The sequence below is a fragment of the Mus caroli genome, chromosome 16, assembly GCF_900094665.2.
Source record: "Mus caroli chromosome 16, CAROLI_EIJ_v1.1, whole genome shotgun sequence".
Lineage (NCBI taxonomy): Eukaryota > Metazoa > Chordata > Mammalia > Rodentia > Muridae > Mus > Mus caroli.
Window position 1 is genome coordinate 48,799,328 of NC_034585.1, and position 12,187 is coordinate 48,811,514.

Below are 12,187 nucleotides of genomic sequence, written 5' to 3' on the forward strand. Positions count from 1 at the left end.
CATTAAGAATTTATTTGATTTTGGTTTAGGGTATTACATGCAGCAGTGCTATGAAGAGACAGGTAAGAGCTCTTTACATATCAGATAGGGTCTAGACCAGTGCTAGACTCCAATGGTGCATGGGCTATGAATCTTGTTACCAGTTTGGCCTCTAGATATGCTGTGTAAATTCTCTTCTTTCCACAGGTGTTTACAAGCTTCTGTTTCCAGACACCATCATTAGAGTTCACAGTCACACCTTTATTGTGTTTTTCCCACAAGTGTTGCACCTAAAACCCATAGCCATCGGTGAACTACAAGTATCATGAAAATGCTTTTTCTTCCTTTTGTTTTTTCTGTACTGATGTCATAACTCCTTTATTCATTCCTTTCCCTTAAAATTGCAAGACTTCCATATGAACCTGGTGCATGCTTTCTCTTTCACATAGGTGACAGCCTAGATGACGAAGCCATCTCTTGATTGCTGACCCACTGACCCCCTTTATGTTATGTTTTCTGGCATCTGATTGGTGTTCTTTCTTACTTATCAAAGGATATTTGTTTTTTTCTAGAAGGATTGAGATATGGCACCTACTAAGAGAATGATAGCATAGTCTTATTTACCATGGTGTTTTCTCTGGACATTATATGAAACAACTTTACCTTTTTTTAAATCCTTAAGATTTCTGTATTGTATGTGAGCAGTGCTAAGCTGTGAAGGAATCACAGCTCTTATCTTTACTGAGGTTTTAAAGAGTCTGAGATCATACTATTGAAGCAATTGTCTGGATACCCACTGGTCTGTCTAACCTGCCTTATATATTGAACATTGTGTTTGGTCAGGTAAGATGGCCCTGCAGACAAGCTTGATCCCCATGAACAACATTATGGAAGGAGAAAATCAACTATGACAGTTTGTCCTCAGACACCTCCCCACTCTCCAGATGCACTCACTTGTGTGCATATGCACAGAAATTAAATATATGTTATAAAAATGAAATACTTTCCGAGTATACTTTGATGGTTTTCTGCCTGCAGCTAGTGTGATTTATAATGACAGGAGGCAAATGAAAGAAAGTAAATTTTCTGGGATTGTGAGATACCAAAGCTCAAGTTGGCTGCTTTGTGCTTCTCTCTGCCTCTGCTTCTCTTCTTCCTCTTTGCCCTCGGTCACTGCCAAGACAAACAAGTTCACAGATACCTGTGAAACATTTCGCCATCAATATATTCTCCCTCTGGCATCATCTTATGGCAATTGATATTCAACTTTGTGAAGTAGACCCAAGGTGCAAGAGTTCCAAAACTCTGTATTTTTTCTTTCTTTTAAAGATATCTTTGCATTTTTCTTCTGTTCTTTCCTCGTAAAGCTAGTCTGCCCCCAGGCCTCCTAGCACCCCCTACACTAGGAATCTGCTGAGTCCACAAAAGTGGAGGGACGATACAGTAATGATCCAGTGTAATAAACCAGCCAAATAATGCTCTGGTTTCTCAGCCTTCTTTTCCAGCTTTAATTAAGACTCTAATGAATATGTACTTGGAGCTTAGGGTTTATCACAAATGAACTATGATCAACTCTCATTACACAGCTAGTGTGGAAATGTGTCTTTTTATGTTGGAAATTATTGCTCTGCAGTTGTATGGTGGAGGAAAATTTTAGAAGTAGCTGAAATATATATTTTCTTCTGGAAAGTCAGAGATATTCAAAGTAGGTTATAATCTGCATGGATGTTAAGTATTGGATATGATGATTTTAGGGTGACATTAAGATGTTTATTACAACCACTTTGTTTTGACTTTATACTTTACACACACAAAAGAGTGAACTTTTCCACTTGGCCAGTTTCTTTACAGTTTATGCTTTTCAAATAAAATAATATTGTGCTTTTCTCGAAAAAAGTTGTGTCTATGTCATTCTGAAATTAGTACTTCTTTGATCACCATTTTCCCTTCTGCATGTTATGACTTTAGTTCTCTGTGTCTGCTAAGTATTGGAAACTTTAATTTGGGAAAGGAATATTTTCCTCTTGGGCAATGCTTTCATGGTCATGCAATGCAGCTGGCCTAACTACATATCTACACGTGTCTATTAATCAATAACTGCCTAAAATTGCTAAATACTTTCCTTGTGCTCCTATGACATTACCTTTTGTAACCTTTAATCAGGGTCTGACGTGTGTTTCTCCTAAATGGCCTCTGATGTGGTGCCTCTCGTCAGTTCTCTGTGGTTTCCTGTTTGTTTCATACATAGATTAAAGTCTTTTGAGGTATTAAGCATCTTAACTTTCTTCTTTAATGGTGCATCACACCTAAGCTTTCGTGCAGGCCTGTCTTGCTATTTTGTTTTCAGGCTACTTCCTCCACTACTCTGTAATCCCTCTGGTTTGTGTTGGGCATTCCATCAGCACAGTTTTCTATTTTCCCCATTTGGATCATCGAGGGTTATCAGTCCTTCCTGCAAAGTGTATGTCCCCCAAAGCCAGAGGTGGTGTTAGGCCTTTCCATAATGAAGTGCCTCCAGCAGCATTGCCAGGTGATAGGTATGGCCCATCAGTGGCTCTGAGAGACCAGCAGAATCAACACTCACTTTAAAACTCATTTAAATTGCTCATTCTCTGGCCCCTCCCCAGGCCCACAGATTAATTTAGGTTCCAAATTCTCTGTGACAATAAGCCCTTTAAATGACATAGTCTGTGCTAACATTTGATTACTGTAGATAATGATAGTAATTCAGAATATTCAAGTTATAACTGTATGTGATCTTTAGTGAGAAAATGGGGATTGAGAGAGGCCAGGGAAATTTTCGCTCATTTCTTCTCAGTTTCTCCAGAGACAATGGTAAAGAAAAACTCAAGATTTAAACATGTACTATCTTTCTTACACATGCATATAGCTCTTGTGTCCTGTTTTGAAGACTGAAATATAAATGTTTAAAGTATGAATAGTTTATTCCTTCCATCTATTCATGAGTAGGAACTTGGCATGGTGAAAGGAGGAAAGGTTGCTAAGAAACAAATGATGGGTGTTACAGATTTTCATGGTGGGAAGGAGGGTGGGCAAGGGCTGGGAATGGCTGAGTTCTAACAGGGAGAGACAGATGTTCCCCTGAATCTGTTCACTGGTCCTCAAAAGTTCTGAAGAATGTCAGTGCATGGCTTATTGAAACTGTTGCTGTATGATATTTAATCAGATATATTGATTGGTACGAAGAGAATAAACCAATTCCTACAAGATGGTTGCACTTATGAAAGACACTTTCTAGTTGCATTCATACGAAAGGTCAAAGAACATGTGTTTTCACCCCTACAAAAAGCATCTGGAGCCGGGCGTGGTGGCGCACGCCTTTAATCCCAGCACTCGGGAGGCAGAGGCAGGCGGATTTCTGAGTTCGAGGCCAGCCTGGTCCACAGTGAGTTCCAGGACAGCCCGGGCTATACAGAGAAACCCTGTCTCGAAAAACCAAAAAAAAAAAAAAAAAAAAAAAAAAAAAAAAAAAAAAAAAAAAAAAAAAACAAAAAAAAAACAAAAAAAAAAGCATCTGGGAGGTGGGAGGGGGTTGATAATTGATGATTAATCTATCTTCAGCATACAAATAAAGAGTTCAGGGTGGCTAACACTTGGACCCCAGTGCCCTCTGTTTGATATGCATTTAGATATCCATGACCTGGATATCCATGAACTTGGATTCTTAGCAAACACAGAATAATCAAGTGAGCATATTCCATGGAGCCTGAATCATGAACCATATTTTCAACTATTCCAAAACAAACACGATACTGTTAATGTTATGGCTTCCTTGTGCTGCCGTGAGGCTCTGCCGCCGCTGACCCTGATTCACTGACTCCTCCTTTTCCCTTGCGCAGAACTATTGTACCATGGAAAGTCTTCAGACAGTGCCTGCATGAGGTCCATCAGATCAGCTCTGGCCTGGAAGCAATGGCTCTGAAGTCAACCATTGATTTAACTTGCAATGATTACATCTCAGTGTTTGAATTTGATATTTTTACCAGGCTATTTCAGGTAAGATATACCCTTATTTTATCTATCTAGCCTCTCCTTCCCTCCCTTCTTCCACAGCTCTGTATGTGTTTCTTTTCTCTCTTATATACACAGTATACACAAAGGTATGGACAACAACCTCAGTCTTGTTAGCCAGTCATTTTATTAATGTAAGCACTTGGTCGTTCCTCTACGTTTGGACTGAGTCCTCTGGGACAAGCTTGTATATCGGGTTATGTGATCCTGGTAGGTTGCTTGTTAGCATTCATGAATCACGGGAGGAATTGTTTTTAATTCCCTGTTCTTTCACGTTGTTAGCCTTTTAGCCCAATGGCTGCTAGATTGAAAACTTTATAGGTGGGTGTCTGCCAGAGATGTATCCCAACACCTCTTTGGCCATGGCATTCTTTGGATCAGAAGATAAACAGTAAACAGGCCACTGTTCTATCTACATAGTATATATATTATGGTCCTACAGCACTTTGCAACTTGCTTTTCCCTTTCAACCAGTTGTAACTAATATTTTTCCATACCATTAGGTATTCTTCATCAGTATATTTTAAAATTCCTGTATGATATTATATCACAACTTTATGTTAATATTAATTTATAAAATCTATTCAGTTTGTTTTTTTTTGCTTTTTCCAATAACTTTTTTTGTGTGTTTTCAATATTAGTTTCACATGATGTTCTAAAGCAAGTGACATAATACTGAAACAGTATTTTTTTTCTTTTCTTATTTCGTATATATATCAAAACCAATTTCTCTAAATGCAAAGAATTAAAGTTTGTGTTTTCACAAACTTCAAAACAAAGTTGTGTTTTGTATATTATCTATGGGGTTGAATTCAAGCACTTACAAAATAAAATCATCCTTATAAAATGAAGACAATCCTAGTTATGATAATTATAGTAAATGTAGTAAAATTGACTAGAAACCAAGCTTATTTGTATGCTAAAGTATTATTTTAAACTTCAATATGATATATTCTGATTGTAATGTGATTAAGTAAACTGTTAGATTATGAGAGTGGCATTAGGTTTCACATATTATGGAATTTTTGCTTTACCTCTGGCTGAAAAATCTGATGTAATGATTTCTGTAACCAGAAAACACTGCATGGGCTCAAGTTAACATAGCTTAGTAAGAGGAGACAGACTCTGGCTAACAACACAGGGTAAATTTTACTTTACCACAATTTAGAAACCTTGACTCGACACTGTATGTGGAATAAGAAATTAAATACTGTACAGTGTATGTGTTTCTTTTAAGTTTCTAGTGGCTTAATGGTTGTTCTCCTTGATGTATATATGTTGTAAGCCCATTTTAAAATTATTTTTATAATACAACTGTAGCATGTAATTTCAAAAGATAGAAATAAGCCTTGTAGAAAAACATGTTACTCAATAGTAATCAATTACGACTTAAAGCTCCTGACTTAAAGATTTCTGATCATTTTGAAGAGCGAAGGCTTCACTTTTAATAGAGAAGAGAGAGAGGGAGACGACTGCAGATGATGTTTTAGTGTGGATGTCAAGTCTCTAATGCCTCCTCTACACATAACTGTGCATAGACAACTTCATTTTGGTTACATGCTCACCCTCACCACTTGACTACTTTAAGGTGCCTATCTTACATTACCTTATATGTAGTTTCACTTAAAAATGGCCAAGTAGCCTTAACATTCTGAGGTTTGCTTATCTTGTGTGTATTTACTGGGGTGTGAACAAGAAAGAGAAGGCATAGGTAATGTAGCAGCTGTGATGACCTTTCACCTGGGCAGATGATTGGCAGTCATTTGCAAACATTCCATTGTATCAGTGACTCACCAAGTCTGATGAGTCCTCTGATTTCAGAGGGACTTCTCATTCCCTCTGAATGTACTCACTGTTTAAATACTTCAACCATAATCATCGTACATGGCTTTAAATAAGAAATTTGTCCTATGAGGTTTGGGGTCTGAAATAGAGTAGCATGGCTGTTTAGAAAGCAGTGAAGAAGCCAAGAGATGAAGTGGGGAACGGTACAGGAAGTATAGGACCAAGTCGCCTTTGCTTCCTCCCATCCTCATCCTATGTCTACAGGGAACTGAAGCAAGTGCTGTGAAGCTGAGAAGGAAGTGGCAGCCTTGGGCGGTCCTCCTAGCTCCTCTTCTCGCTGGAGGCTTTTCCCTCCTCTTTCTCCTCTTCAGGTCACCAAAGGGAATTGATAGGAAGATACTATCGTCATGCAGTGAATCTCAGGATCTTCTCCCCCTCTCCCTTCCCCAAAGCTGCAAGTTGGTTTCTTTTCACATTTCCCTTACTGCAGGAGAACCCTGGGCCACTGGGAGATAGTGTGTGTGGCAGGTGTAGAATAAGGAAGGGATATTTTAGAGAACCTCTTAGTTAAAGTGTCAGTTCAAGAAGTAGTAGGATAGATAAATATCTGAAAAGAAGGAAGCCATCAGTGATACCCAGCTTTCAAATGAGTCTGACTAGATTGGTTGAGACCCTTCTTCCAGCATAAGTCAGTGCTTCTTCTCTTAAATGTACCTCAGTACATTCTGTTGTTTATTAACAGCCTCCCAGAATTTTGTGAGGAAAAAGGGTTTCCTTAAATCCCAGACAAGTGAGTTATAAAATAATTAAAGCTTTATTTTTCTCTGAAGCATTTATTTCTCCTACTTTAAGCTGGTGACTGGGGCTGGGGCGGGGCGGGGATGACCTCCGACTGTGTGAATTTGTTGCCTTTACAACACTACTGACACCTCCTATCACATAAATATTTCTGCAATAAGAAGCTGCCCTCTGGCTTAATATCTCTGGGGATGGCCTAGCCTTCAGTTTCATCTTGTTTTTTGTTTTTAGTTGTATTTTGATCTGGTAATTGGTTCTCTTTAAACTTTCGGATTAAAAACAATACATAATTTCAAGAATGGATGCGGACATTAATGTAAGGAGCCTCTGGTGTTTGTTTGCTATTCCCTCTAGCTTTGTCCTCCATAGATGGTAGAGCAAAACGATAAAATGAAAACTGAAGTGTCTGGCTTGGCAGTCATTCCTCAGTTGCCTTTTTGACATGTGCTGATATTTTCCCAAGTATTGTTTTATGCAATTTCAGTCAAGCCCTAAGAAGAAAATTAAAAACATGATGTAGTTTTCAAGTGCAGGGCCAGCGTCTCTGCTGCTAGTGTTCTTGGTGCTCTTTTCTAGCCCAATTAGTTGTGTCAGTGTGACGAGGAAATTCCCTGAAGAGTATTCTTGTTAAGTCAAAAAGACTAAATGGCTCTTTATTACTAAATTATTCTTTCTTGTTATTCTTATTGTAAGGGACAAGGTCCTTGCAGAGTTCTGCCTTATATGCCAGGAACACGAACAAGTTTCAAAACAAATGAAAGCCCGAGAGAACTTGCCTCGTGTAATCAAGGCCGGGTGCCTGTTTCAGCAGCTTGAAGTTGGTGACATGAGACACCTCCTCTCTCTCTCTCTCTCTCTCTCTCTCTCTCTCTCTCTCTCTCTCTCTCTCTCTCTCTCTCTCCCTTTTTTTTTTTTTTTAAACTTAGAAGATTTGAGTGAAGTGTCTGGCAGAACAGATGGAGTAAGCTGCCAGTGCTCTGGGATAAATGTAGCTTCAGCCTTGAAAGTATTGCAGGGATGATTCATCCACACCCCACAGCAAAGTTGCCTGTTACTGGCTGCCTCTTGTCTCTTGCCGTGGTACCTGGAGAGACACCTAATTAGATTAAGAGAGATTGATGGGAAACACATGTTTTCGTGAAAAGTTTTCCTCTCACTGAGCTTCCTTTCAAACCTTTCCCAGGTCCATTAACTGAGCTAGGATAAAGCAAGTGTGGGGTCTGGAGCCTGTCATCTCAGAAGGAGCCTCCCCTCTAAAGCAAGCCTGCCGAGGTGCAACCATAGCAACCTGATGACCGTGTATGTGATGCTGCCTGGGTGACTGGGATCCAGGCCTGAGCAGCGCAGGAATGCTCCTTGGCGTTATGTGGCTTGTGGTTATTGTGTAACCTTTTCCAGAACACTTAACTTTTGTAACGTGGCTTCCTGTTATATGGTTTCCTGTTATATGAGGCAGCAGTGGACAGAACAGATGGGAAAGATGAGGACTATGGTGAGAGATAATTTTAGGTAGGAGGGTCTAAGAGGGCCTCATTGAAGAAGAGTTGGTAGTCAGCTGATTGGTTGGGATTTGGAAAATTCAAGGATCCTAAGGTAGAGGAGGGTTTTGTATTTGAGACTGGTAGAAAGGGCATTGGGGCTACACCAAGAAAAGCCAAGTAACAGTGCTGCCAACATGTAGAAAGACAACCAAGGTCCAACCTGAAGGCCAGTTGGTCAATCTTTAGTTTCGTAGTGATCACAAATTCTCTATTGGTGGTCTACTTAGTTTTCCTTTTGTCCTCTCTGTTGTACTCCTAAGAAACATGTTTTCTGCTTAAACATGTTTCTTTAAAACCAAAAAGCAATTGCCTATTTGTCATTGTTTACAAAGGTTGATCTAATACTTATATTTACTTAAAAATTATCAAAGAGCCTTTCTTTCCCTAAACATGAGAAACAGTGTCATCGGCATGTGTTCTCTGGGTAATTGCTTTCCATTTATTTATGTGTTTAGCCCTGGGGCTCTATTTTACGGAATTGGAACTTCTTAGCTGTGACTCACCCGGGATACATGGCGTTTCTCACGTATGATGAAGTTAAAGCTCGGCTACAGAAATACAGCACCAAGCCTGGAAGGTAAGCACTAATCTGGAGGATCTGCTTAAGGAGAAAACGCCCTGCTGTTCACAGCTCTGAGAAGTAGCCATAGCCTCCAAAGGCAAGGTAGTATGGGAAAGCAGGAAGACCGAGAGGGTGCATTTTCATTGAGCCCTTACGTTGACTTTTGACATTGTCAAAAGTCAGGAAATTAGTAAATTTAAAGACTCTGTAATCCTCAGTTCTCTTTCTCAAATCCGTCTGGGATGTTTTCATAGTAGTGTGTTGGGTACACAGTGTTCCTGTTCAAACTTACGGATGTATAATTGAACACTTGAGTATTATACTTAAGACAAAAGTAGTTTACTTTTGTGTGCATTATTTTAGCACAGTGTTGAGTAGTTTCAGGTAGCAGCTATGATTAAACAGAATAAATATTCAGATAAGTACATAAAAGTATGAATTTATGATTACATTCCAAACTACTCCCATGCCCTTGTCAGTTTGGTATGACCCTCTTCTTTACACCTTCAAAGTGTTGTGTTTTGCTTTTCAAATTACTAACCCGAGTGACTGTCAGAGGGCTTGGTTTCTAGTCAGTTCTGCTGGCATCATCGAAGAAATCACCCTTCACTGGCAAATAAGAGACTGGAAAAATCTCTCTTTCTCAGCTCAGAGGATGTTCACACATGTGTCACCTAAATATGTGTTAGGCACACAATCAATGATATCTAAGCAATAGTCAATAATATTTAAGCCATAGGAGGTATAGTCCTGGGGACAATATCAGTGACATCAGAGATACTCCCTGGAAGACGTTATGTTTTAGAGTTGGTCACTGTACCATTAGACTGTTCCATTTCTATGAGAAAATGTTTTCTTTTTTAAGTCTATATTTCTGCTAGTCATCTTTATTTGACTTAGAATAATTGTGCTTGGCCTTTGACACAGTCGTCTCAAGTCAAAGCCAAGAGTTTTAATTCCTCTCTGATAATGAAAATGCTCATGTTTCTAAAGATTTAATATCACATATTCAAAGAGGCTGGTGGTATGAAAACCAGTCAGCGTCCCATTGAAGCCCTCTCTGTAAAACCTACAGACATGACTCTGCGGACCCAGAGCAGGGGTCAGTTAACTTTCATATATTCCAAAGTTTAGATGAATCATTTGGCTTCATTCAAAGTTCAGTTTATGAAACCAATACTAGAAAGCAAATTACAGTATGTGCACTGTGCTTTTACTATTTAAAATACGGAGAAAACCTCCTTATGAGCAGATAATGACTTGCTTTGTAAAATATCCATCTAAGCAGCCCTTTCTCTTCAAAAGTATTTGTCCTCTGGCCTCACATTTAAAAATAAAACATTTAATTCCATTCCAAGGACACTGGTTCCTTCAGTAGTGATTTATCTGTCGTAAATAAATAAATAAAGTGAAATATGTAATATGATATATTTCATACTACATATTATATATAAATAAATATAGAACTAATAAATCATTAGCTTTTTGCCCTAAAAAGAATGTTTACGGAACATGCAGAAAGGCCTGCATTTGATATTCAGCACCCTTCAAAGAAGTAGGAATCTAAGAAATTCATCTTTTAGTGCCTTTTAGTATTGAGTGGCTTTCAACCATGAGACACCTTATGGCACAGATATATCAGATTATTTTCATCACCCCATTTTGCAGAACAAGGTACAACAGCTGAAAGTAAGTTTACTTCTTTCTAAGGGAGGTGAGACCAGCTACCCACAGGAGGGTCAGCAGCAAATGACTTAAACATTGTTGAGCAAATGGAATCGAGCAGAATGCTGCGAGAAATAAATCGTTCTTAACTGTCATCTGTGGCTCTCACAGTGTGTTACTAATAGCACACTTTGTAGGGAGGGCTTAAACTCCTCTGTAATGACTGATTTTAGAAACGCCATCATGAAACAATGCAGGAAAGAAAGACAATTTCACAAATATTCAAGATGCATAAATAGGCAATTACTTTAAAAATAAATAAATAAATAAAATGAAATATGTAATATGATACATATCATACTATATGTAATACATAAATATTAAGTGGTGAATTTTGGAATTGCACATTTCCTTTTAGCATCACATTCAACGTGTTTTCTAAAATACACAGGTCCCACCATCTCTGAGATTTCTACATTTTGTTCTTTATTTGAAAGTATTATGTGCACTTTTCGTAAGTTTTTCCAATTGGGAAGAATGATTTCCTGAGTGTAGGTATGAACACCGTGTGTATGCAGGTACCCCTAGAGGTCAGAGAGAGGATCCCATATCCTGGACCTGGAGTTGCAGGGGATGTAAAACACCTTGGTGTGGTTGCTGAGGACCAAGCCTAGGTCCTCTTCAAGAACAGGAAGCGTCCGTAACTGCTGGGCTATTTCTCCAGCTCCTTACATTCCTTAATGTAACAAGTGATCTTCCGGATTATAATTAAACACTCTATATTATCTGAGAACAATTTTCATAAGTAGCATTTGTCTGATTTGAGTGAAAATATTTCTCTGTTTCTGATTAATAGTATCAGCAATTTATATGTCAATACTTTATCATTAGGGTCACTTAGGGGCATCAGTATATACTAATTTGAAAATCCCCTTCTGAGAACTTTTTGAACAAACTCTTTTTTTTTTTTGTTCACAGCCTGATTTTCTTATTAACTGAAATGTAATTGTACTCTTCACCATATGGAGTTTATTTAATGTAGCAACAAACCATCCTGTATGATAAACTATAGCAGCATATGAAGTTTTTTAATGCACTCTATTTATCAATAACTAAAACATGAGAAACTTTTCTTGCTTTTCCCCCCTGACGTATGCATTCATATAACAACTTAAATATAGCCAGTAGGTCTTAGGATGACTTACTTTTGGTCTGATTGATGGACAGATTGTATAGTCCAGATCCTAATATCTTGATTGCAAGATTGAGTGGCATTCAATCCTACAAAGCGGGATAATGTACTGAAATAAATAAATGATGATGGATTTAAATCAACGCCAGTATCTCCCTTTATTGGAATTTAATTTAAGAGATTTATCACTCATTTGAATGACCGGTGTTTGAATTATGTTCGCTGCCTTTGGAAAATATTTGAATGGCAGGTTGGGTAGAAGCTATGAATTTATCACGTGTGCTTTGTAATTGATATAGTTCAGCTCTTTTGAAATTTGTTTAAAGATGAATCACTGAAAGGCTTGCAAGAAAACATTAAACAAGTCTATGACCAAATTTCAATGCCTAAATGGTAAACTAATATATTGAATTCCTGTTTCAGTTTCCATGGTGGATAAATTAATTATTTAGCTATTTGCTTCATTTTATCCTTCTCCAAAGGTGATTTATGTACAGCTCTATCACAGCAGCCACATCCCCACACATCTCTTTGAGGGCGGTAATAAATCTCTTGGTAGTTTCCAGCCTCATTTATTTTAAATAGAACTCTGGAGATCCTTAAATGAACAAGAATTATTATCAGTGTTTCTTA

General features: G+C 38.2%; 1 protein-coding gene across 5 annotated transcripts in view; it reads left to right on the forward strand.

Moving 5' to 3' along the window:
• The window catches only part of Cblb (Cbl proto-oncogene B), a 173,928-nt gene that overhangs the window by 94,899 nt on the left and 66,842 nt on the right, over nt 1-12,187 (forward strand). For all 5 annotated transcript variants that reach the window (XM_021184356.1, XM_021184357.2, XM_029470507.1 and 2 more), the window contains 2 exons: nt 3,840-3,996; nt 8,591-8,712. In XM_021184356.1, coding sequence (XP_021040015.1) covers nt 3,840-3,996; nt 8,591-8,712 — 279 coding nt within the window. The remainder of the gene's footprint in view (nt 1-3,839; nt 3,997-8,590; nt 8,713-12,187) is intronic.